The sequence below is a fragment of the Pholcus phalangioides genome, unplaced genomic scaffold, assembly GCF_987345545.1.
Source record: "Pholcus phalangioides strain wild (caught in Gottingen) unplaced genomic scaffold, Ppha-v1.0 ptg000042l_1, whole genome shotgun sequence".
NCBI classification, from domain to species: domain Eukaryota; kingdom Metazoa; phylum Arthropoda; class Arachnida; order Araneae; family Pholcidae; genus Pholcus; species Pholcus phalangioides.
The window spans coordinates 20,829,589-20,855,670 of NW_028301628.1; the positions used below are offsets into that span (position 1 = coordinate 20,829,589).

A 26,082-nucleotide genomic window follows, 5' to 3' on the forward strand; every position below is an offset into this window, starting at 1 on the left:
CGGGCTACTTAAATGATCTCTAAATGTGCCGTGGGTCACTCAAGGCCTCCGGAACTGTGACACGGATCACTAAAGTGAACTGCAAATATGATGACTCAAGTGATCGGGGAATGTGCCATGAGTCACTTAAAAGATCTAGAAATGTACTGTGGTACAATTAATTGATCTGAAACAGTACCACGGGTCATTAAAGTGATCTGTAAATATGCCGCAGGACACACCGTATTTTAACGTGCATAAGGAACCCCTCCCTTTTTGCCAAAAATTAGGTCCCAAAAATAGGAGAGGTTTCTTATACATGGATAGTATCATAGATATATCTATTCGGAACCTTTTCCCGAATTTTAAGCCCAAAAAATCGGCGGAGGGGAGGGGGGGGGGCGCTCCTTATGCACGTTAAAATACGGTGAGCGCTCTGGGACTGTGCCGTCGGTCACTCAAGTGATCTGGAAATGTGTGGCTTAGTTCATTTTTACAAAATTAGGTTTGAGGTCACCGGCCACATCAGATAACTTCGAGGGCCACGTTTGTGCCGCGGGCCATGGATTGAGCATGTATGATGTTAACAAAAATAGAGATCAAGTAATTCTCGTCGAAAAATGAAGTCCAACATTTTTATCTGAATCTCAATCTTCCCATTCTGGTTTTATGAATTAAAATTCAATTATTCGAATTTTTTTTAATAATACAGTATTTTTCTATAGTACAGTAAAACCTGTCTTTTACGGACACCGGCGGGACAATAAAATTCATCCGTAAAAGTGGGGTGACTTAATCAGGGTTTTGAAATGCACACTTTTACAGTATTGGACATGGTGAAATTATAATTAGGCCGTAAAAGGGAGATGGCCGCATTTGAGAGGTGTCGGTTAAGAGGAGTTTTTACTGTATTACTGCAACTGAAGAAAAATTGTACATTTTATCTTTTCAACACCGAATAAATGAAATTGAAAACCACGTTCACGTTTAACTTATGCTTCTACTTTTGACAACGACACCTAGGAATGCCGAAATGTGTCAGATCTTTTCATTTTACTGTGAATTGTTGTTTTTGATTTGAATTATTCATTGCGGTAACGTTTAATCGTTATTTTTTTTTTTTCATATCGACCAACCTTCAATCTTTTCTCATAAAATAAAATTATAGACGTTAATTCTCGAAGGATATTCTTTGCTTATGAAATCCTAAAACCCGCCATTCCGAAGAAATAAAAAAGCACAGGGCGCATAGGGAAATCCCTTTATCCTGGAATAACTCGTAAACCGTTTATCTCAGAAGTATAGTTTCAATTGGAGAAAATATCCACCCACACAAATGACATGTAGATCTCAGATACGTCATTCGTATTGCAAGGGATTTCACAGTTGGTTATTACAATAAACAAAAAACTTTTCATTTGATCATCCTGCCTTAAAAGACCCAATTAAGAAGTTTGTTATATCCCCTGTTTTTCTTGAGCCCAGCAATAAAAAAATCCCATTTTTTTAAGCGCAATATTCACCTGAATTCGTTCAGATATTCAAGTAGATTTTTATTCGTGTTTCCCAAAGTGGACAATATCGCCTCCTGGTGAGCGAGGGAATGGTCCGGGGGGGGGGGGGATAGAAGCTACTGATTTAACATAGGATCCTATTACTCAAGTTCCCCACTTAAGTTGGGGGGCGATGAAAGGAAAAAAAATTCAGATGAAGGGGGCCAGCATGGCCCAGCCGCAAGGTAGCCTGCTTATATCCCACAAGGGACAGAGCGGGGGCCATGTTTGGTGTTTGCAGATGAAGGGGGCGATGGAACAAGAAGTTTGAGAAACTAGATGATAGTTTTTAGATGATAGTTTTTCAACCTTTTTTGTCCTATCGCCCCCTTCTTCAGAAATTTTTTTCCCATCGCCCCCCAACGCAATCTAACCCATAGGGTCCTATGTTATATCCGTAGCTTCTACCGCCCCCTTGGAACATTCCATCGCCCCCAAGGGGGCGTTAACGCCCACGTTGGGAATCACTGGTTTAGATACTTGAAGTCGCTAAAAGTGAAAGAAATGCATGAATTAACTAACGCACAAGCTCATTCTTTCCCTCACTTTCAGTGATTTTCAAATTCAAATACCTCAGTGAATATTGCACTTAAAACATGGAATTTTTTGTGGTTGGACTTCAGAGAGGCAGGGCAATAACTTTATAATTGTGTTTTTAGGATAGGGTGACCCGAATGGAAAGTTCCTTTTTTTCAGTTTAACCCCTCGCAATATGAGTGACGTATCTGAATTATGACGTACCTGTTGTTTGTATACTTTTTCCAGTTTGAAGTATGCTTCTGGGATCAACGGTTTGTGACTCATTCCGGGATAAAGGGACTTTCCTTGTTTACCCTATATGCAAATTGCCATTGACTTCTCTTAACCAGATCATGGCCCACTGCTATATATCAATAAAGAAACACAAGCAGGTGATCGAAGAAGAAATTGGCCACGCTGGAAGCTGTGCGTGTATGTGTTGTGAATCCAACGTGAAATTTGTTTCCGTGTAATGTTTGTTATAGTGCTGCCATGTCCCATCTATATTTCGAACTACGAGTGAAGCGGAATAACTGAAGATTTGTACCGTTGAAAGACTACTGCTCTCTGTGTGAAACTTTTTAACGGGGAGATCGGCTCACATTACGCCTAAAAATTGGGAACCACAGAAAACCAATTTCAGCCGACCACCACTAAAAACCGGTGAAAAAAAAAGACCATCGACTGGATAATCGTAAAAATAAGATAAATTCGAATTATCTGATTTTATAATTCGTATCGAGTAGAACTGCATAAAACGCCAAAAAAGAAACCACGGCATCAATAAAAGACTATTTTCATTGACTTTGAAGACGTCGATTTGATGGTTCGGAGAATGAGATAATTGCGGTCCTTTATTTATACGGATGGAATCAGGTATATTGCGGAGTGAGAAAGTAACGCGACGCCCCCAGAGGCTACATTTGAATGCATTTGAAAATGTCTATTTTTGCATACCGTAATGCGTTTTCTCTCTGAATTGGAAGTAGATGCTCGTCCTTGTAGGAATCGCGACCTTCTTATGTCGAAGGTAATGATGATAATGAAGTCGCTTATGTGATGTCTTTCTCTTTTTCTTTCCTCTCGACCTTTGGTTCGTTTTACGAAACAACTCTTCTGGGAAATCGGTGAAGACCATTACTTCTGTCATTTTCGCGAACATTACGTGTATTAATTAATTCTTGGAGAACATCACAAGCAACACAAAAAAAAACATATTCACAGGTAAATCCGAAATTTTTGGAAAAAACAGACGTGAATGATTTTCTAAATATTTCAGTGAGCACGAAACTAATCCCTATGATTCAACGAATATCGATTCTATAATTAATCACTCATACGTATCGACGTGCCTTGTTTTCCAAGGCATTTTAAGTACCAGCGTATTAGATGTTCCAACCGTGTCCTAGACGCAGACCGTTCTACTAGATGGGCGGTCGTAATATATATGTAATAATTTATCCTTAACTGTTGCGTGAGAGAGAGAGAGAGATGAAAGATGGTTATAAGGCTGTCCCAAATGGTTTGCACAGTGGATATCTCTGCAACCGTTGACTTTAGAAACATACTTTCAATCACAAAAAGTTTTCAAATGACGTGCGCTTTCTTAACATATAATTTGTTTGAGGGGTCGCATACATGAAAAAATTAAAAAATTAATTTGCTCTGGTCCCACTGCTCTGGTCTCAACCTTCGGAAGAACGTGGTCCTATTGATTTCTTTTTCGTGATTGCAAGGCCCGGCTATACTGATGACGATTAATGTGAAGTAAAAGGGTAAAAAATGAAACAATGGAACCCACTCATGTCTCAGTTTCACTGATTTTAGGGTCCGGCACCGGGCTACGGACCAGCTGTTGAGAAACACTGGCGTAGAGTGATGTTGACCTTTTTACTGCGTGTTACCTTCGATCCACTATATTGGTAAATTTATCACCAGATTTGTAAATTGTTAGCCAAACGAGATCTATTTGAAAAATTTTCCCAAAATGTTAATAATTTTCTTTCCTTCACTGTTAAGTCAAATTTTTTGAGGGAAAGGGCAAGAAAAGAAAAAAACTGGTTTATACAGCTTTAGCTTTCTTGATTACTCTCAGGGTAATAGCATTACTATCACCTTTAAAAACACCGAATTTTACGTTTGGTGCACATTCGGTGAATTTAGCAGGATTCGAGAATGACGTCATCAATTTTTAATACGTTTAACTACATAATTTTTGGCAAATCAAAAAACTCTGTAAAAAAATGTTAATTTTGTCGAGTTATTAAATATATATAAAATCACTATGTTTTGGCAACTTATCGACGTGTTAGGAAGTTTTCATTCGCGCAAAAGTTGCCATTTTTAAGGACCGTACACAAATGGAATGAACTCAACACCATTTTATTTTATTTTTTACTCACAGTGAATAACAATTACATTTTTTTGGCAATTGTTTTGACGATTAAAGAACTTTTACAACTTCGACTTTAATTTTCATTTCGCAATTCGTGATCACCCTCAATCAATTTCGATAAAAATGCTGAAAACTTCAAAAAAAACAAAACTTCTCTATTAATATTACATTCAAATTATGCAATTTTTTTAATAACTTCTCAGAGTCGCATTTACATTTACTAAATGGAAATTTTAACACACGGGGTCCAAAAAATGTTAATTTTTCTACTTTTTTACGTGTACGACACCTTGGAAAATTTTACATTTCGGGACAGCGTGGATAAACGAAAACTATCCGTGATTACGTTTGGTATTAATTTTTAAATGTAATTCGCACATTCGTATTTTCTTCAAATTTAGTTCTGATATTGAAATGAATGCAGATATTAAAACCTCTTTGTTTTCATTTCCAGGGGCCTTCGATCTGGATTTTGCTGTTGCTGTCGTTCTTAGTGTGCCTGAATCGACCCACCGACGCCGGTAGACTAACGAGTAAGTTTTCATAATCTAACAACGAGTGAAAATCTTGATTTTCCCATGGGAAAATCTATATCTAGCCCTTGACGGAATTTTGTAGGTCATTTGTATATTACTGAATTTATATTGCCATTATTTCTTCATCTATGAATTAACCCTTCAAATGGCATATAATATATACAGCACAGAGTATTTCTCAACCTTTCTGAAAACAAGGACCAGTAAAATGGTGTGAAACAATTTGGTGAACCACTTGTGTCCCGCAATACGGGACATTCCTGTAATTTTCGTTGTTTCGATACATTTTTTTCATACATTTGTCCCGTTCTTTCAACGATATTTATTTGAATTTTTAATGTTTACCAAAGTCGTGAATACGCACACACAGTGTTTTCTATAATATAAATTATATTTTTTATGATAATTATATGGCAAAAAGTTATAAATAATATTTATCTCACATATTTGTCAGGTTTAACGTTTTGTCTTCAATATTTTTGGAATTTTAATTACGATTGGGGTGATTTTACCAACTTCTGACAATGTTTTTGACCAACTTTTGACAATTGGTGATGTCCCGTATTTTACGGATTATTATTTGAGATCCCGGTTTACTGTATTCTTCTTCAATGAAATATTTGAATGAATATTTTTTTTCGTAAAATGCATGTTTGTTTATTGCGATTTGTAGCATCTCTTTATTTCTATACCCTTCATTAATTTGAAAATTGCATTTAAAGCAATGGATTGCAGTTTTGTTTTTTTTTTGGTTTTTTTTTTTTTTTTTTTTTTGCAAATTTAGTGATATCCTGTATTTAGGATCGCATTTTCCTGCATTCTCCTCGATGATGTATGGTATAAGTGTTCTTAAAGTTTGTGTTCCACGAAAAATTTTTGCCAGTATAAGATCAAGTCCATGCTGCAAGCCACAAACTGCTTTACAAAATAATACTCTGTATATAGCAATGTACAAACAATGAGTTTATTAAGGATAAGAACTCACCCGGGCTGTTAGGCCATAATCTGCTATTTTTTCCCGATTCTTCGCCCATGGGCATCTTCAGCGGTGAGTCTGGTGCTACCGAGTGCCGACGCGGTGCAATTCTTATCAACTTTTCCGGTTTCACTTGCTATAGATTAGTGTCGTCGGCACTAGGTAGTACCAGACTCACCTCTGAAGATGTCTCAGATCACGGCCTAACAGTCCGACGAGTCCTTATCCTCAATTAGACGCCAGCAGTCAAAGCCTACACCACGGCAATGAGTTAATTGTTTTCTCATCCAAGCTCACGGACCTACCCCCCTCCCACGAAGTCTCTCCCAGGACCCCTGATTAGGAACCACTGCTTTTGACTAAGTAAAATCAAACGTAAATGGTAAGGCTGGGGGGGGGGGCCATGGCCCTGCGTTTTAAAATTATGGAGGCAAAGAAAAAAATAATTTTTTTAACATTAAAAAAACTTCGCTATGGAACCATGAATTTTCATCGGAAGGGGGGGAAGGTGCCCCCAACAAAAATACTCTGGGGAACATCAGGATTTCAGAGATGCTTTGGTGGGCATGGCCTAAAAAAAGTTGGGAAACACTAGCATAGACAAAAGTATTCCATTGAGAAATCCACTCTACAAAATATCCGAGCTTGTAAAATGTTAAAATGAGAGGACTTTTTAAAGAGGCGAGTTATCTCGTCAATACCGCTTAAAGGCACTGAACATAGGTAGTGACGAGCCATCACCCTATTCGTGAACTTTAGTTCAAAAAATTTGATGTTATTATTTAATTAATTAATTTTATGCGTAAAGATAGAGTTCGTATCTTTTGTGAAACTCTTGTGAATAGTGTTGTGACTCGTTTTACTGATTTGGAAGTCATTAATTTTCCATTGTTTGCCCCCAGGTTCTAAGAGCGAGAACCGTAAGAAGATAGTTTGTTACTTCACCAACTGGGCTCAGTACAGGCCGAACGAGGGCAAATACGTTCCTGAGGACATCGACGCGAAGCTGTGCACCCACCTGATCTTCGCTTTCGGTTGGATGAAAAAGAACAAGGTGTCTTCTTTCGACTCGTCGGACGAGACGAAAAATGGCAAGAAGGGAATGTTCGAGAGGCTCATCGACATCAAGGCGAAGAACAAGGACGCCAAAGTCTTATTGGCAATCGGTGAGACGTCGATCTCTCGGCCTTCATGAATATTTCGTTCTAGACCTGTATATGATTTTTATAACCGACGAAATCCTCTATTGGCGCTGTTCAGCGTCACGATGTCGAAATGAAAGGAGAAAATTCAATCGACTGTGAATTGATTTTGCATTTGAAATTTGTACTTTCTAATGCAAAGCTTTCTAAACACGTATGTTGTATACATAGAAAATATTTGCTTTACCTTGCGCAGGAACAAACCGGTTTTACACTATACGAGTAGACTTTTTACCCAATTATGACATAGAAGTGCTTAACTATCATTTGCGCAGTTGTTATTTGCATCTCAAATTCAAATCAATACTGACCAACAATTTTTTACTTTTTATCATAACATGAGTGAGGTAGGTCTTAGACTAATTTTGAAATGTTGAATGAATATTATTATAAAAAACCTCTATCACATCAGTTTTTATCTCTATCAGTGATTGTTATTTTTTGAAATACATTTACACAATGAAAAACTGGCACACTTTGAAAATGGAGGTGATTGGCATACTATTCACAACAAATTGCGAAAAACTTACTACGGTAGTTATTTCATCATATTCATGCATATGAAAGAGCAAAAAAAAATTTTTTTTCGTCACGCACATTCATGTATTATGTACAGAGAACAGTGTGTGTAGATGTACATGTACCTGCACAAAATTAATTTACACAAATTTTTCCAGTATTTTATACATATATTTGTTTGTTTCTGTTATGCATCGTGTTGTGTCTTGGACGGCCGGTGACTCCGAAATGTGGTGGCAAAATATCAAAGCAGTGCGAAACCGACCCTTAACCCTACTCTGTCCCTCATAAGGGATATAAGCTGTCTACCCAGAGGGTTTTGTCCCATGGTGGAAGAGCGATTCGACGCCCGGAACACTAAGCCCCAACAGACCACCAGCTAGCAAGAAGACACAAAATTGAGGTTACATTGGGCAGGTGCTTACCACACGGCAGGTCGGTAATTCCGAAATATGGTGGCCAAAGCTCAACCGAGAGCTGGGGACTCAGTTGGGAGCCCGTTACACAAAGTCCCGTTGTTCGGCACCTGGGCCGGTCGGGAACTTCGACAAATAGCTTTGAAGCTCAACCGAGCACTGAGAGCACGCAACACAAAGTCCCTTTTTCCGGCACCTGGACCGGTCGGCAACGTCGAGACATGACTGAAAAGCGCACAACCACGCTGAATGAGGCTTCTGTTCGCGTGGCTGTGACATCCGGGAGCTATTATGTAAATTTATTACTATTGTGAATTTCTTGCTGTTGTTCCTCTGTCTTTTACTTTTGAATGTGTTTTATTGTCATTCACGTAACGCATTTGTAATTTATGCATGCACAATAAAGCACCCGACACCGTCTAGCCCCTCCTCCGGGGAAATGGCTGAAATTGACAATTGTCGCAAGAACCCGGGCTGTATATGGTATAAAATGTGAATGTGTGAATGTATATTACACTGCCATCTTTTTTTTACCTATCTAGTATCACTTCACACATAAAAATATTAAGATTCAATAAAGATATTATAAATGCCAAATAACAAAATAACCAGACGTGATGGCTATTTTTTAAGGTCATATCTGGAATCAGCACCAAAAAACTTGTTGAGGACAGGTACATTTTTCCATGTCGTGCAAACCTTGTAGAGTAGTGTAATTAATCAAATGATGCTATAATGTGTATTGTGTGCTATTTTTATCATCAGGTGGCTGGTCTTTCGGAACTCAACGCTTCAAAGAGATGGCCTCGAACCGTTACAATCGTCAGCTTTTCGTGTTCAGCTCGATCAAGTTCTTGCGGGACAGGAACTTCGACGGATTGGACGTCGATTGGGAATTCCCGAGAGGACAAGAGGACAAAAAGAACTTCGTCTCGCTTCTGAAGGTCTGTGAATGTCCTGCGGTGACGGTTTCTGAGTGACTCGTTCGATCTGACATTTCCTCTTCTTTTTTTTTTTCTGACTCACTTATTCGACTATGTTTTTGAGAGTCACATACCACACCCTTTTTATTTCAATAAACCCAATAAATAAGGTAACGGGTGGGGTTTTATTTGTTATGTTGATCTCTCCATATCTGACGCCATAAACTAAATGTTGAAAATCAGAATGGATTTTTTTTTCCTTTGCTCATACGTTATACCGAATAGTGACCTTAGAGCTGAAAGAATTTGTTTTGATTCAAACCACCAGAAATGCGATGAAATGAGTTTTAATGAATTTCTATAAAAGAAAAAATTACTCATAGAGACTAAATGAAGAGAGTCTCTTTCGATCTTTCTCTTTTTATTTCGAGAAATTAAAAAAAATAGCTTCTCAAACTAGCAAAACGGTAATTCCAACATATTCATGTCGACAAAAATTGTTTTAAAACTAGCACATCTTATTACTAATCGAAATTTTACGAGAGTTCTTATGAGACCCGCGAACCAAAAACGGCGACGGGAGTTCTTTTTTTCAGTGAACATGTTTGTATAGTAATGTTTTCTTTTTTTGGCATCTTTGGGTTCCATTATAATTTTTGCAATATTCTGAAAGGTGGTCAATTCTCTTACAACATAATGGCCGTGCAGAATAGAATACCTCGGCACTTGAAAATATTTTCGGTAATTGAAACTTGTCCTTCCCACTCATTTCCACGACGAAACCAGTAGCAATTTCAATTTCAAGAATACTCGCGAATATGCACAGGATGTGCCATGAAGTCGTAAATTGTTTAAAAATTCATAAAAATTGAATGGAATTAGTATATTTGAATCTGGTTTGTGAAAGAGTTATGCTCACTGGGGGAGGGGGCTGTTTTTGCTAGAGGGAAGAAATATAGTTCAGATTTTTGTCGATAAAGGGGGTGCTGGGTGAAAACAAATCACTGGAAATATGCAAATAAGAATCGTATAAAATACAGGGGTGCACAATTAATAGCTCGTTTCTGCATTTTCATGTTAGCGGGGCGCCTCACATAAGATTTTTATTGCGATTTTGACATTTGTGAAAGAAGCACTGTTCTATTGGTGAAGTTTTCTTTTCAGGCGGTCGAAAATTTGCGGACGTTTCGGACTGAGAAGAGATTGGAGAAAGATCCAGTTGCTATTGCCGAATTTTTGTTCAGTTCCATCTATCGACAAAAACTTGAACTTTTCCTGTACAGAAAAAAAAATCCCTCTTCGTGTGGAAATAATTTTTTCGCAAACTGCATTCATTTATACCGACACCTTCAATTTTCATGAATTTTCACACTATTCATGTATTTATGGGACACCCTGTACGTATTTTCTGTGTGGATAAAATTCTAAGTACTGTAGTTTAATACGGAGAGTTAATACACATTAATTTTTGACTAGTCCGGATAGTACGGAGACCGGATATATAGTCGAGAATCCATATTAATAACGGATCCTAAACTTTTTAAAAATAACGCCAAGAAAATGCAGGAAGGATAGAGATAAGCCGAGAAAAGCAATAGGAGTGCCTCAATTTAAATAAAAACAAAGACAAATTGCAGCTAAGTATGAAGGTGTATTAAAATCGCTCTTCTGAACAAAATTCGATAACGATAAATCTATTTCCACAACGAAAAAGTCATTAACCAGTCTTTGCTTAATTATTCCTCACATGGAAGATTCATTCGGTACTCGTCTATTTCGGCGCCACCGTAGCTATGGAACGATCACACTAGCAAGTACCGAGGTACTACTGTGTAAAATTTGCGACGGCTCGCATAAAACTTTCCAATTCAGAAAAGGGTCCAAAAATAAAAATTCAAGAGGGGTCAAACTCCGTAGAATTTACCGTACTTAATATATTAAATAACGTAAATTTATACGGAGTTTTTATTTTGTAACGAAATAATTTTTTTAATTTTCTTACAGGAACTTCGCGAAGCCTACGAGGAAGAAGCCAAGGATAAGAAGCTGCCGAGACTCCTGCTTTCTGTGGCTGTTTCTGCCGGTTCAGAAACGATTCGATCTGGTTACGATATTCCAGCTGTTGCTGCGTAAGTCCTTTCCATGTCCTATATTAACATGTTACCAACCTTTCTTGGTTCTGTTGCTTATAAACTGATTTTTTTTTATATTTTTCTCTACATGATCACAGGTATTGCGACTTCATTAATATTATGTCTTACGATTTCCACGGTAAATGGGAGAGTCAAACCGGTCACAACAGTCCTCTGTATGCGCTGTCATCGGAGTCAGCGTGGCGAAAACAACTCTCCATGGTAAGTAGGATTTAAATCAATTGCTAAAATGAGAGGGTGATAATAGCTACACGACGGGGCAATAGATTTTTGCGACGAAACTCGGGTCCCAACCCACTTATTCGAAGGATACGTGAATTGCTCTACTTCACGTCATGAAAAACGACAGGGAAATTCCATATACGGTGTGAGAGGGGGAAAAAATTCTTCCTTCCACAGTCAATAGGGCTGAGGCAAAAACTCGTCCCTTTTCCTCCCTAAATGGATAATGTCATGTGGTTGGGAGGGGGGGGAAATTTAGGGTAGCTTTTTTCATCTCCATTTTTTTGGCATCAGCTGCTAACATGCCCTTGCGTGCTAACATGCGTACACAAAAATAAAGTCATCGGTGATCAAATTGTCTTATAGGTTCCAGGTAAAATAGTTTGCCTTGACGTGTATACCACTCATTTCAGCGGTAGGGTTTTGGGACGCCCTTATAAATGTATATCGATAATGCATTTCTAATTCACACCTAGAGCCCGTAATTTTTTGGGACTTGAAGTAAAACAATAAGCACAGGGTATCCCATAAAAATTCTTAGAAATTGAAGAAATTGCTATATTTGAATGCAGTTTGCGAAAAGTGTTTCTCACGAAAAGGGATTTGTTTAAGTGCAAAAAAAAAAAAAAAAATTCAGTTCAAATTTTCGTTGATAGGGGGCACTGCACGAGAGCCAATCAAGTTTGACAGGACCCGAATCTTTCTTCAATCTATTCTGCGTCCGAAACGTTCGTAAAACTTTAGTCGGCTATTCATGGCTCAGGTAAAATAACTTCACCAATGGTGCTTTGTCGACATCACGACGGAAAACGTATTTAAGTGCCAGTAATATGAAAATTCTGAAATGAGCTGATAATTGTACAGCCTGTATTTTATGAGACTAAGTTGAATATTTCGAGTGGTTTGCTTCCACGCAGCTCCATCTGTCGACAAAAATTTTAACTTTTTTCCCCTTGTACCAAAAAAATCCCCCTCCGCGAAAATAACTTTGTCGTGAACCGCATTCAATCCCTTCAATTTTTATGAATTGATTAGATACCCTCCATATTCCCTAAGTGACAAAACTTCTTTGGCTCTGGTTGGTCAAGAAAGGAGGGTGCTTGCCTAGCCCACGGCGACGCCCCTTAAATTTATGTCGGGTCATGTTGATATAGTGACATTTTTTTAAAACCATTAAATTTATCTCGTTCGAAAGCATATATTTTTCTTCTCTGACTTTGCCACTCCCGAATTTTCATTTGCCAGCATATAGTAATCCGTTAACTGTGCATTCCTTTTTCCTCGATTCCGTATATGCGACGATTTACGATCATTTATTTGACCGACCGTGAATTTGTGTGTCAAGTGCAGAGCGAGATTCTCATTGGAATAAGAATAGCCACGGAATCTCTTATCCCGGCCGTATTCCAAAATATGTTTTTCTTCTTTGCTTATCTAACCTGAAGGGCACACAAACAGCCCCGCACAGAACAATCGGCAAAAAATATCAGTCGAGGCCGAAACCAGTCTTCAATACCGCGATCGATTCTTCTATTATTAATAATATCTACGCTCCCCCCCCCCCCTTCTTTGCTTCAATATAAGAAATGAATGATTCATTTTCTTTTGATAAATGTCCTCGGGTGATTTCTTTCTGTTATCGATCGAAGAATTTATCAAATATCATAAATTAATAGTAAAAAGAAGCGTAACCTTTTTGTTCCCCCCCCCCCTCAGAAAATTGAAATATCCTAATAAAAGATTCTGAATAATTCATATTTTGGAAATAATCATCCGATTTATATATTTTAAGATTTAAAAAAAGGGTTAAAAAATGCATTTATACAAGCACTATTTGGTTTGTACATTTTTAAAAGATGTGTACATATAGTAAGACAGCTTGTGATTTTGAACTGTATTTCACCAAAAGAGTAGTCATGCAATTATGAAATAAATTACTTAAAATTTGATGTTTATTTTTTATCTCAAAAGAAAATGTAAATTTTTTGATTAGTTTTCTCTATTATTACTTGCAAAATCATTTTGAAAATGTCGCACACTGGTTACTCAGAGACACATTGATACATGATACAAATCAATGTAACAGAAATGACTTAGCTCGTCTGAAGTTGTCTTGTCGTGTCTAACCGGCGTGCGCCCAGTCTTATTGTCCAACTATAGTCGAATCCCGTTATAACAGTTATAACCCCTTATAATAAATAGACCGGAGAAATCACTTCGTTGTAACAAAATTTCCTTATAAAGGAATTCCAGGTTTTTTTTGCATTGTTCCTATGTAAACTTATCTGGAGGATTAGGAAATTGTTCGTTAAAACCAGATTTTTTTCGCTATATCGTTATCCGTTAAAACGGGATTCGACCGTACTTCTACCGGTCCGTAATTATAAATAGGTTGAAGAACCCTAGACCAGGAGGTTCGCGTAAATTTTATATAAATTCTAGACTATGTAAGTTTGCGCTGCGGTTATCGTCACGACTTCCCATCCCGGAGGCAAAGATTCGATCTCAACTGCAACGCAGCGATGATCAGGGCTGAAGTTGGTTTTATGAATAGCAGGAGGTGTTAATGCGAGCCGCATTCTTGTTGGAATGTTCTCACCACAGTCATTGGCACACCCATGACGCGTTAAAGTGTTTGAACAACAGTTAATTTTCATTTCGACGTTACGATCACGGACATCCATATCTTATAACATCGAATAAACACATAACAAGGGCACCTTCTGGATACAAGCAACTCAAACGATGCGGCTTCCCCCCAATGGTGATGGTTTTCAAAGTGTACGTCGCGGCGAGCTGTTGATATTAATGTGTGTCTATTCAGTTGGGTTAAAGTGGTTATATTCGTTAGACAACTAGCTATAATACTTGGCGATGATGACAACATTGTATGCATCCCGCACCGCTATGCACCTTTTATTTATCGATCTGTATTAGTTTTTTGCATCTGTCTTCAATTCTGTATTCATCCCGCGCACAGTTTCCACAAATATATATTCTTCAATTTTACGGCAATTTCGATTCACTGGAATCAAAGCTATAGGGAGTTGCTCCAGACCAACTTAAACAGGATTGAAGCATGGTCAAATGAATGGGGCATGACGTTTAGCGTTGACAAGTGCATGGTCGCTCGTTTTGGTTCCAACAACCCACGGTTCTCTTACGTGTTGAATGGTGTCACTATCCCGGATGCAACTAGGGTCACCGATTTGGGAATTCTCATTGGCGAGCGGCTTAGGTTTTCTGAACATTGTTCATCGGTAGTCAAAAAATCAAATAAAATGCTCGGTTTTATTTTCAAAAGGTGTCTTCGCGTTCTCCTAAAGTCATTCTTCCGCTTTTCCGAGGCTTAGTTCGTCCTGGACTGGAGTATGCTGTGGGGTTTTGGAGAGAGGTAGGTAGGGAGATAGACTTGGTTGAATGGGTGCAGAGAAGAGCTACGCGTGTCCTTATTGGCACACGGGGCTTGAGTTATAAAGCGAGACTTCATTTTTTGAATATGTTTACATTGGATGCCGGGGAGATATGATCGAAGTGTTCACAATTTTCAACGGGATGTATAGGATGGACGATGAATTATTAGTACACCGTCAGTCGACTCCTTTTACAAGGGGACGCCAGTACCGATTGGTAAGGGACAATTCTAGTATGTAGTGCGGCAGGGAATTTTTCTCTAACAGGGTTGTGAATAAATGGAATAGTTTAACACCGTAAGTCGTGAATTCTATCACAGTTTGACAAGCTTAAAAAGAAATACGATAAACATGTTGGGGGTCAATCGAGAAGCTATTCATACTTAAAGTAAGACAACCATAAATATATTTTATGGGAATTGTATAATATTTTATCATGCATTATAATATTTTCTCAGCCACCTCATTGGGCATTTTGCCTGTTGTGGCGTTGTATTTGTATTTGTATTTTTCTTTTGCATCGTGATTTCAATATTGTTCGTATCCCGCACCATTCTTTGCTCCCTGTATCAAATCAAATCTCAGTTTTTGCACCATATTTTCAATTATAGATTTTTCTTTTTTCATATTCTCGACCCCTTTTGCAGATTTATTAAATCACAGATACATGATTATTTAGCGGAAGATCACTTCTTCAGAGACGCTGTCGGCCCATGTAAATATTTCCTTTAAAATGAGAATAAAGCTAACGGTGCCAAGTGACGATGCCCTAGACCACTGGGGGTGATTGCCCTGGCCGCTCTCGCTTGGAGTGGTACGCGTGCGTCGTTCCAGGCGGTCTCAGAGGGTGGGATTAGAATAGACTGATTTGCAGAGAAACAACCTGAGGGTTGTATGCGCCGGAGTGGGGCGCCCGCGAACGACTATCTTGTGAGCACCCTGATCCGACACCTGTGATCCTCCGCAGCATGGCCCAACTCAACAGGGTAAAGGGCTTATATCCCTAACGGACCAAGCCCGGACCTTGTATGGTCTTCAGACCATTGTAAAGGGACTATCGTGTCTGAAAAGCATTATTAGTGAACTACGATAACCAAATTAAACATTCCAAAAGTCATTGTTGAGGGCCAAACAAATAAGAAGTAGGCAAATAGGAGCAGAGAGGGAGCACCCGTGCAAACCTCTTGCATCAAAAACTGAAATATTTCTAGTATCTATGTATAATGGTTAAAACATTGAAATAAAACACATTAATCATCTATGTTAATTAATTTCTGTTCATTCAAAATGCTTTTTGAAGGCTAGTAACCGATAATTCTTTGGAAGAAACCCATTGTGGACCCTCCCAAACCCGGTGTGACCGTGACCTTCGAAAGTAATAGTGTCACTCACGTAGGTCATGGTGTGACCCCTCCAAAGGTTAATGCTGCCTAAGCCCCTGCAAAAAAAAAAATAATAATTGTTGCCCCACAGTTTCTCGACTATTCTGGCATTTGCCCAGTTCTGAAGAACTCTTAAAGTAGCCTATCGTTCAAGTCGGGTTCCTGTTTCGTATATATATGCGAAAGTTTTCGTCAAAATTGTACACTTTTGTATAGAGAACATACACACGGACAAACAGAAAATAAATTTTAATTATATGATATTCCTGGGAGTGGTGGATGTGGGGTAAAAGTTTAAGAACCACCGCCCAATAGCAAGCATTTCCATCTCTCACACCACATAAGGGGTCATTCAAGTATTACGGCAGCATCAAGGGGGGGGGGTCGGATTTACTGACTTTTGATGACAAAGGGGGGGTTTGAAGGTTGCTTACGTCATCAACCACCCCTTTTTGAAGATATGAAATATTCTAAGCTGCTGACGAAATTTTGCTGACGGGGGGGGGGGGAAGGGAAGGGAGGGGTCAAAAATGGCTGAAAATCTGCTTACTTGAATGGCCCCTAAAGTGCAAGCTTAGTTGCGGCCTTCATTCCTAGTGCGCCATCTGTCCACATCAGAAAGAAGCAGCAAAGAGTTTTAGTCACTTTTGGGAGAACCACAGCAATTATAATTATTTCAGATTCGTACAATAAAGGGATTTTTCTTCTTTGTTCAGTTAAGAAGATCGGCGAGAACAAATAAATAAGAATATTAAAACGGAAAGAAAAGAACCGTGAGCATTAATCATCGGATTTGCATACACATGCGATATTATAAATAAACGCACGGTGTGTGTTTTTTATATATTGTTTTATTTTGAAGGCAGCAGCAGCGTCGGGTCAGAGCCGCATAAATGCATAATAAGACGTTCACAAAAAGAAAAACAAATAAAGAAGCGAAATTCCGCTTCCGCCGATTTTTATTGCTCAAGGCTTCTTTTGTGCCCGTCGTCGCAGTCGCTTTCTCTCTCTGTCTCTTATGGTCGGTTTGTGTGTGTTCTTTTGTTTCTTCTTCTTGTTCTAATATAAATATGTGGTGGTTTTATTTTTTTTTCTATTTAATACATTGAGAGAATGAGTTTCGTCGTCGTGACCTACATTTGTTTTATCGCTTGAAGCCTCGAGTAGTGCCCAGTCGGTCATGAGAAAAACAATAATAAGAAGAAGCAAAAGAAAAACTCTGCTCAGTTTTATTTCATTTTATTTTGTTTCGAAAAACATCTTTTAGATGTTTCGAAAATAAAAAAGGAAGAAAAACTCGCGTTTTGCCTGCATCAATTCAAAGTAGGCGAAGATATTATACGTTTTCTGTTACCGGTTCCTACAGCGCCCTCGAGCGATTCGAAAACTATTTTTTTTCCTAGTTAAAATGCTGAAATTAATAATGCAACCGCGAAATAACGACGATAACGAGAGAATAATTCGCGTTAGAAACTGAATCACTGTATTACCAAAATGCTTGTGAAAAAAATAATAGACAAATGTGTAATTATGGCAACGAAATCGATTCTAACCAGTCTTCACAGTTATAAAATCGCTTTTAGATTTTTCGACGGTCATTTACGAAAAGTACGAGATGCCACAACAAGCGTCTCGATGCAAACCGCAAGACATAAAGCGATACACACAAAAGATAATGTAATTTAATACAAGATATCATACAATATACAAGTCAATAACATGCGATGATTACGTACGAAACCGTGTGCAGAAAATTCATCGTCAGCTATTCACCACCACGCAATCACCGGAAGGAAAATTCACCGCTGGAAAAATTTGCCGCCATGCAATTCACCGAAATGGCAATTAAAAGCAAGGAAAATTCACCGACAAATAATTCATCGAAAAAGTGACATTCTGAGTGAGTGAGCCAGGAAGCAAGTTTTCACTCACTCATTTACTCACTTTTTTATTTTAAATTTATTCACTAATTAACTCATTACTCAAGCTTTTTTTCGCTTTCATGAACTCGTTTATAGTCACCCACTCGCTCACACATTTACTCACTTGCTCAATCACTCTCTCACTGGTTGCGAATTGTTTTCGGTGAATTTTCCGTAAATCACACAAAACATGCTGCCATACCCTTCCCCAGAATGAAAACTATCAGTGCTCTAAACCTGATAACCATTCATATTTGTTTTTTTAACTCTACGAATTCACTAGAAAATAAATAATGTAGAAAGTCCCACTAAAAATCCTGGACTGGAAGACATTGTTGAGAGATGTAGAGGCGTGGCATACGGTTATTAAATACCACTGTATAAACATGTGAGAGATCATACCAATTGTATGATCTCTCATGATCATACAATTGGTACACTGAGAGTTACAATTCATCATACAATTGGTAACTCCCTCCGTGTGATCACATATGTTGGAACTATGTTGGATCGCATAGTTTCGGGCTTTTTCTTTACGTAGATTCTGCTTCGAAACATCTCTTTGTAATACTTTTCGCTAAAAATGTTTTCATCTTCCCAAGAACAAGCTTCATAATTACATCCATGACAAAAATATTTTGGAGCATTATAACATGAATGAAAAGCGATATGTATTTTGAAGCAGAAGTATAAGCACGTAACAATTTTTCTTTTCTTTCGTACCTCTTCTAAAACAGGAATTCGGAGTGAAATTGTGGGAAAAAATGGGAACCCCTAAGGAAAAGATAATTGTTGGTTTGGCAACTTACGGAAGGAGTTTCACGCTCGCCGATCCAAGCAAGAACGGCATGAACATGCCTGCCAGAGGCGGAGGCAAAGCTGGCACTTTCACCAGGGAAGAGGGATTCCTCGCCTACTACGAAGTGAGCACGAAATTCTGGGCGATTAAAGCTCATTTTCCATTTTTTGTCTCTCAGTTTTCTGAAATGATTTCTAGTCATGTGCAATGATAACAAAACTTCATTTTCCTACTCAGATTTGCGATATGATCAAGAAAGGTGCGAAATACGAGTGGGACGAGGAGCAGAAAGTGCCTTACGCGTACCTCGGTGACCAGTGGGTAGGTTTTGACGACGAGAAAAGCATAAGGATAAAGGTTCGTATATGAATTTATGAGGGCTTTTTTATTCCAGTGTCTATATGGAATAATAAATCATGTTTTATCTAAGACGGGAAAACCTGTAGACCATAAATGCAGGATTCATCTACACAGATTGATAGTTAATCCCTTGTGTCGCGGTTAAAGCATACATCACTCTCGAACCACCAAGTATAACTCCAACGCAGAAAACATTCATTGTAGCTAGAAAATTCATAGAATCGCAAAGTGTGACGTTAAATCCCCGGGTTCACACATGCGCGCTACTCGACACCGTACACGCAAAAACTGACACCGGCTCAAACAGAAGAGTGCGGAACAACTTTGTACGGAAGGACGTTCGAGTGGTCGAGTTTGTTCTATGTGGAGTGAGTGCTAGTACAGCACCTCCTAGAGATGAAAGGCCTCTGCACTCTTTGCATCACTCAGACTACCTAGTAAGTTTTCCACATTTTGAAACACAGCATCCTATTTCGTTTCTTCTTATTTTGGGGTAGAATCTTCCTGATTGGCTCACAAATACCGAATTGTGATTGGATGTGGGGGCACAGAAATCGATAATTCTGTGAGCCCGATCATTTCTTTTCTTCACAACGATGATACTGACACGAGCAGGGAATTTTTTCCCTGAATATTCTGAGGGGAAATGGACTACTTACTGACGTCACAACCAGACTGCGGAGGCCTTCTATCTCTAGGAAGTGCTGGCTAGTACCGATCATTGCACCAGACAGCTATGTGCGTCGGAATAGGAAAGCGCCGTCGAAACAGAATGCGCCTGAATAAATAAAGGCCACTAGACACTACTCTGATGTTATCCACGTAACGTCAGTCACGTTGTGAATCGTGATTCGTGGAAATTCTGTGACAAGAGAATTATGTTAAGTGAGATTTCCCCCGTCATAGAATTTCCACGAATCGGAATTCACAACGTCTCTGACTTGACGTGGGACCACGTTACGTCAGAATAGTATGTAGCGGCCTTTAGTCCGTTTCTATGATGTATTGACTCTCGGCGATGAGAGATGTATTTACATCACATACTGACTAGAGCAAGGGTACGCAATTTTGCGCTGTTCACCATCCACATCAACCCTCAAAATACGGGTTATGTTCGAGTTACAAGTTTTGAGACTACCTTAGTTATCGCATAGAGACATTGAATTTTGGAGAGACAATGTGCAGGAAAAACAATCCAAAGACAATATTGGTAATAATGGAGGTGAAGGGTTTTTTCGAGATGAAATATTTTTTTCACTTCCACTTTTTCAGCTGAAATGGATCAAAGAAAATGGTTACGGTGGTGCTATGGTTTGGACACTCGACATGGACGACTTCCACGGATCCTGTTTATCAAACAAGAGATACCCACTCATTGGAGCAATGGGAGAAGAGCTCTTAGGACATTCCAAGAGACCAGTGACGGACTTGGATGTCCTGTCGAAGAAAGTTCGAGCTAGCCTACCTTCCACAGTTGCTCCAGTTGTCAAGGTCGACAGCGATGATTCGGATGACACTACTGAGAAACCAGGAATGAGTGCGAACGTCACTTTGGGTACGTAAAACACTCAAAATGCATTTAATTTACTTTAATTTAATTTAATAGTGCCATCTATCTTCTGAAAGCCGAACTATTTGCAAATGGGTTTTTTTTTTTAAATGTCATTTTTGACGTTTTCAAAATGGACAATGACTATTTTACCACGTCATGTTTGAGACATTTTATGACTTCCAAAAAACATTTTTATTGACGTCAGACGACAACTTGGAAACTTGACGATAAGTATTTGAAATCGTATATTTTATATATACATAAGATGGTACAAGAAACTTCATTAGTATATGTGTGCGCAGCATGAATATACATAAAAATGCAACACAATTATTTGTTAATTGGCGTCTGGCATGTTTTACATTGCATGTGTACTGGACAGAACATGAGGAGCATCTCTTACAAATGTCCAGCAGTGGTCAGCCAGCATCGAGGTTGACCATTTTCCCTCGTAACGTTATTCTATGGTCCTTACCATTTTTTCACCTTGCAATAACGCTCGAAAAGCACTTTTCGACTGTTAACAGCGTAATATCCCAAAAACCAGAGCCAATAAAACTTTTCTATGATTATATCCGTGTTTATCAGTTCAAAAAATCATTTGGAATTGTACGTTTTCAAGTCGGACGCAGTTTCATTGATGTCCAGGGGTATCATCAGTTCAATAACCAGAAGCCAGTTCATCTGATGACGTTATTACAGCTCTTTTACGCAGTTCGGGTACCTCTCAGAATCGTCTTTGTTGGAAATGATAACTCTGCGTTCAGCAACTAATATAACTGTTTTGTTTGTTTATATTTTCGTGTAGAGACGCCAAGTAACGCCAGGATAGCCTGTTATTACACGAGCTGGTCTCTGAAGAGACCCAGTGACGGAAAATATCAACCCGAGCACATCGACCCGTTCCTATGCACGCACGTGATCTTTGCTTTCGCTACAATCAAGAATGATTCTCTATCGCCAATAGACGGGGCCGACGATTCTTCGGCCAAGAAGTCCCTGTACGATAGGGTCCTGGCTCTCAAGGAAAAGAACCCGTCGCTGAAGATCCTTCTTTCTGTCGGGGGTTGGATTTCCGGAACAATGCCTTTCAAGCAGGTCACCAAGTCAGGATATAGGTAATACCAATGCAAAAAAAAATAATCTATATTTTTCTTTTTCAATTTTGTGACAATATTTTTCAATATTCCACAGGTAAAAAAAGTGATCTAAGTTTTTTTCTTGTGCAAGTCGTTTTTTGATGCGTTTACACGTGTTCAGAAATAATACAGTACGTTTATGTACGAGTATTTTTCCGCACATTCACATTGAACATGTTATTCCAAAATATAGTCATCCATGAAAATTAAATATTTCTTTGTGTTGAAGGAAGCCCCCCCCCCCCCCTAAAGTTTTATCACGTGTAATATATGCCTTATCTACCCAGCTTATCTACCTTATCTACTTTTCAAACCGTAAATAAGTACAAGATTGGCATGAAACGAGTTGGCCTGTTTAGAACATTTTTGAAGCAGCTACCAATAGTCGGGCCAGAAGCAAAATTTATGCATCTACTATTCGAAGAACTCAACGCAACGATACTGTGATTTTAAAAAAAAACTGAAAATCGTCCAACAGGGGGTGTTGTTTTCAATTAAAGGACCTGTATCATTCGTTTCCGAGAGTCGTCCGATGCTCTCTCTCTCTCAATAAGTTAATCATTACCAAGTGGTGTCATGAACGCAATAAACTGAATGTCCATTCGCTGATATAGGGAAACATGAGATTGATGACTCAACTATCGGTTGAATGTTGATGCCAAAAAAACTTTTAGATATGAGCTCAATTAGACATAATGCGAGCTCAATCCCGAGATGAGATCGAATCATTGTCTTCATTGCAAATAAGATGCCGCCAGGTTCTGGAGCATGTGAGGACATCTAGTCGCAATCGAAGATCACGTCTGGAAACCATTGATTATTGACCACTGTCCACGTATGAGAAAAGTTGCAGGACGTGGGTTGATCCGCACTAGAATGGCTTAAAACGCGCTCTAAAGGTTGCAAATTTATTTTTACGGAATCGGTGAGTTTAATCATTGAAATGATATATATAGAAATTGTGGTATCAATCTGACTTTTAATTGAAAGTTCAGGGCGCCGAAAGCAGGCCAACTTATTAGATACTCGTATAATATGTAGGCAATCTTGAAAAAAATGCCCCAAAACATTCATTCAATTCACTGGTGTTCAAACTTTCATTTATATTGATAAACCGTCACCTTCATTTCGGGGTTTTCAATGTTCCACATCCTCTTCACGCGTATTAATTTTCACTTTTTATCTTCATTGTAATATTTTGATATACTAAAAAAAACCTCCGTGTCTGATTTCACGTCGTTATTTTTGTCAAGATTTTATATTTCCTCGTGTCTTGTCACTCTCACATAGAATTTAATGTGAAGACATGTAAATAAAAGTCGTTCAAAATCCACTGGATACCGGACAAATCAGCTCTTGCACGCAATAAATAACCATGTTGGGACAAAAATAATCAAATTATTGAATGAACTGAGATTCTTGAACTGGTTTTAAAATTGTAAAAAAAAAAGAACAAAATTGTAGAAAAATTAAAAAAAAATTTTTTTGCCCATCCGCAGTATGTTACAAAAAGTAAAGCATCTGCTTCGTTTCATAAAGGATCAGGCAATGCAACTCATCCGCTTGAAACTTTTTGCTCAACTTTCTCGCAATGAAAAATCTGAGCACTTTGGAGATGAAAATACGCGAAATGAGAACGGAACCAAAAGAAGATAAAGACACGACGACGGTCTTTTATGGTTCTGAAAAGAAACGGAATTTTCATCTCTTCAACAACGTAAGTTATTGAAGAAGAAAACAAAAATTAATTTAGAAAATCGTCGGCGTTCAGGCAGAAGTCACAAAGTACAAAATTGTAGTTTTGAGATATAGGCAATTTGAACTTGTTCAGTAATTATGAAAAATAGTAAAAATTATTTTAAAGAATTCCAACTACTACAGTAGGTTTAATGATGATAACTGATAACTTAAATAGTCATGCAAAAGCAGAATACAAATCACATTGAAACTGTGCGAAATGTAAATCCATAATAAACGTAAGATCAATACGTATAGACCTCTAATTACGATATAAATGTAATAATGTAGTGAATAAAATGGGAAAATGAATAAAACATTAATGCTTAAATTCCTGCTCTCAAATTTCAATACGAGTCGTTTGAACCAAATACATCAATAAAGCTGCTATATTTCTGTTTCGGTTCCGACCACCACATGTGTCGGACAAAAGTGACACCTCTTCAGTATTCCCTGGGAGTGTGGCCAGAAAATTATGCAGGCGTATTCCAATTTCTAAACTAGCACACTTAACATTTACGTCATGCTACAATGTATAACATTTACCAGCGGGATGATGCATAAACCGAACGTATAATTCGCGCGTAAGTAAGATCTGCAAATAATGCCTTCTATATCGGGTGAAGAAGTATAGTTCACCAACTGAATACAGTCAACACTTCTTGGATTAAAAGTTGATAATATAAATCACCAAAGTCCTTTTAATGACGTTTACATCGACAACAATTCGTCGATGTTCAAGCAAAAGTCACCAAGTCCAGTTTTGAGTCAATTTAAACTTTTGAGTAGTGTCGAAAAATATTTTATAGATTTCTAACTCCTGCAGCAGGTAACTGCTTCGTGGTTCATATCATGAAGTAATCAATTGGATATTGTATTGGGTATTGCAGCAATCTATCAAAGGGTTATTGGTGGACTTGCTGACTAGAACGCCGACGCAATCTGTTAAAAAAATGTGTATCACTAAATGGACTTGATGATTTCTGCCTGACGATAAAAAGTGACTACAGGATTAAGTGAAGCATGGACACCCGTGTTGCTTAGATAATGGAAATTAAATTTCGTTAGTAGTTTTACCAGACTGTCGAGCATTAATTGAAGATGACGCTGGGGTAGTTATCTCAAAATCGCAATTTTTAGACTTGGTGACTTTTGCCTGAACGCCAAAACCATATGATAATCCATTTTCATACAAGCCATTCCATAAGAGAAAAATCTGGATCATCGGTGAACTCGAACTAAAAAAATTCAAGCCACGAACGAGCTTTTGGAAAAAGAAAGAATACTATTGACGCGACTCACGTGGTGATCTGGTTTTGTTTCTCTCTCTCTCTCTCTCTCATCCATTGTCAAAAAACGCGATAATTCAGAAGCGAGCAGCATTATTGAGCCCGTATTTGTACGAAATATCAGCTCTAGAAATCGCTCTGGTTCTGTTTATGGGTGTCTCCAAAAATAAATAAATAAAACGTGAACTGAAACGGGTGCGCGTAAATTATGCCGAATTCAATCTCGTGTTTTCCAAAAGTGGTCAACCCATATTTTTTTTGTTTTTATAAATCCTTTCTTCCTTACTTCGGCCTTTTCTTTAGGTCTCGATTCTGTTTTTTTGCTCAATAATCATCATCTCAAATACAAGGAAAATCCGGTATTTAGGCGGACACGAGTCAAAAAAGAAACCGAGACATGTTCAGACAATAATTTAATCTATAGAAACACGTGAAACAGGGGAAATGATCGAGTTGAATAGACAATAGGGCGGAAGAAAACGTAATATATATATTTAGAAATTAATGAAATGAGTTCGTGTATATCACAAGAAATGTAGTTAAAAATGTTCCGTGATTCCCCTGATCTAAATCATGGCGGTATTTTTTAATATGGAAATTATTTAATGATTATGTTGTGGTAAATGTGATGAATCCTGTTTGTCATGCATAATTTTATCACTTTTACTAGCGATTATGCATAATACGCAAGCGTCGTTGGTATAAACATGATAAATCATACTAAATTCATCACATTTGTTGATTATTATGCATAATTGTCATTTTGTATTGATAAATATGATGAACCGGGCCCATTTTTATGTGATAAAATTTATTACTTAGATGACCGTACTTGTGGGGTCAAAGTCTGAACCGGATATAATGAACTTGATGAATTTGATTAATTTTTTTCCAAACATCCCCGAAATAACTCCTATGTTTACGAATTCTGAAACCGGATCTCGCTATAACGAGCCCCTATTTGACAAATTTTACGATTGTACCAGGATATAACGGAATCCAATTTAACAAATTCTTCGATTTAACGAATTTAAATCATGAAATCAAAATTTTAATAATTAAATTATGAAATATATCAAATGTAACAGTGACATAT

At 38.1% G+C, this 26,082-nt stretch overlaps 1 protein-coding gene across 1 annotated transcript in view; it reads left to right on the forward strand.

The window, feature by feature from the left end:
- The window catches only part of Cht7 (chitinase 7), a 79,344-nt gene that overhangs the window by 43,121 nt on the left and 10,141 nt on the right, over nucleotides 1–26,082 (forward strand). Inside the window, exons 2-10 of the mRNA XM_089254800.1 lie at nucleotides 4,901–4,979; nucleotides 6,861–7,124; nucleotides 8,861–9,039; nucleotides 11,023–11,147; nucleotides 11,249–11,372; nucleotides 18,848–19,033; nucleotides 19,147–19,266; nucleotides 20,542–20,824; nucleotides 21,630–21,939. Coding sequence (XP_089110926.1) covers nucleotides 4,901–4,979; nucleotides 6,861–7,124; nucleotides 8,861–9,039; nucleotides 11,023–11,147; nucleotides 11,249–11,372; nucleotides 18,848–19,033; nucleotides 19,147–19,266; nucleotides 20,542–20,824; nucleotides 21,630–21,939 — 1,670 coding nt within the window. The remainder of the gene's footprint in view (nucleotides 1–4,900; nucleotides 4,980–6,860; nucleotides 7,125–8,860; nucleotides 9,040–11,022; nucleotides 11,148–11,248; nucleotides 11,373–18,847; nucleotides 19,034–19,146; nucleotides 19,267–20,541; nucleotides 20,825–21,629; nucleotides 21,940–26,082) is intronic.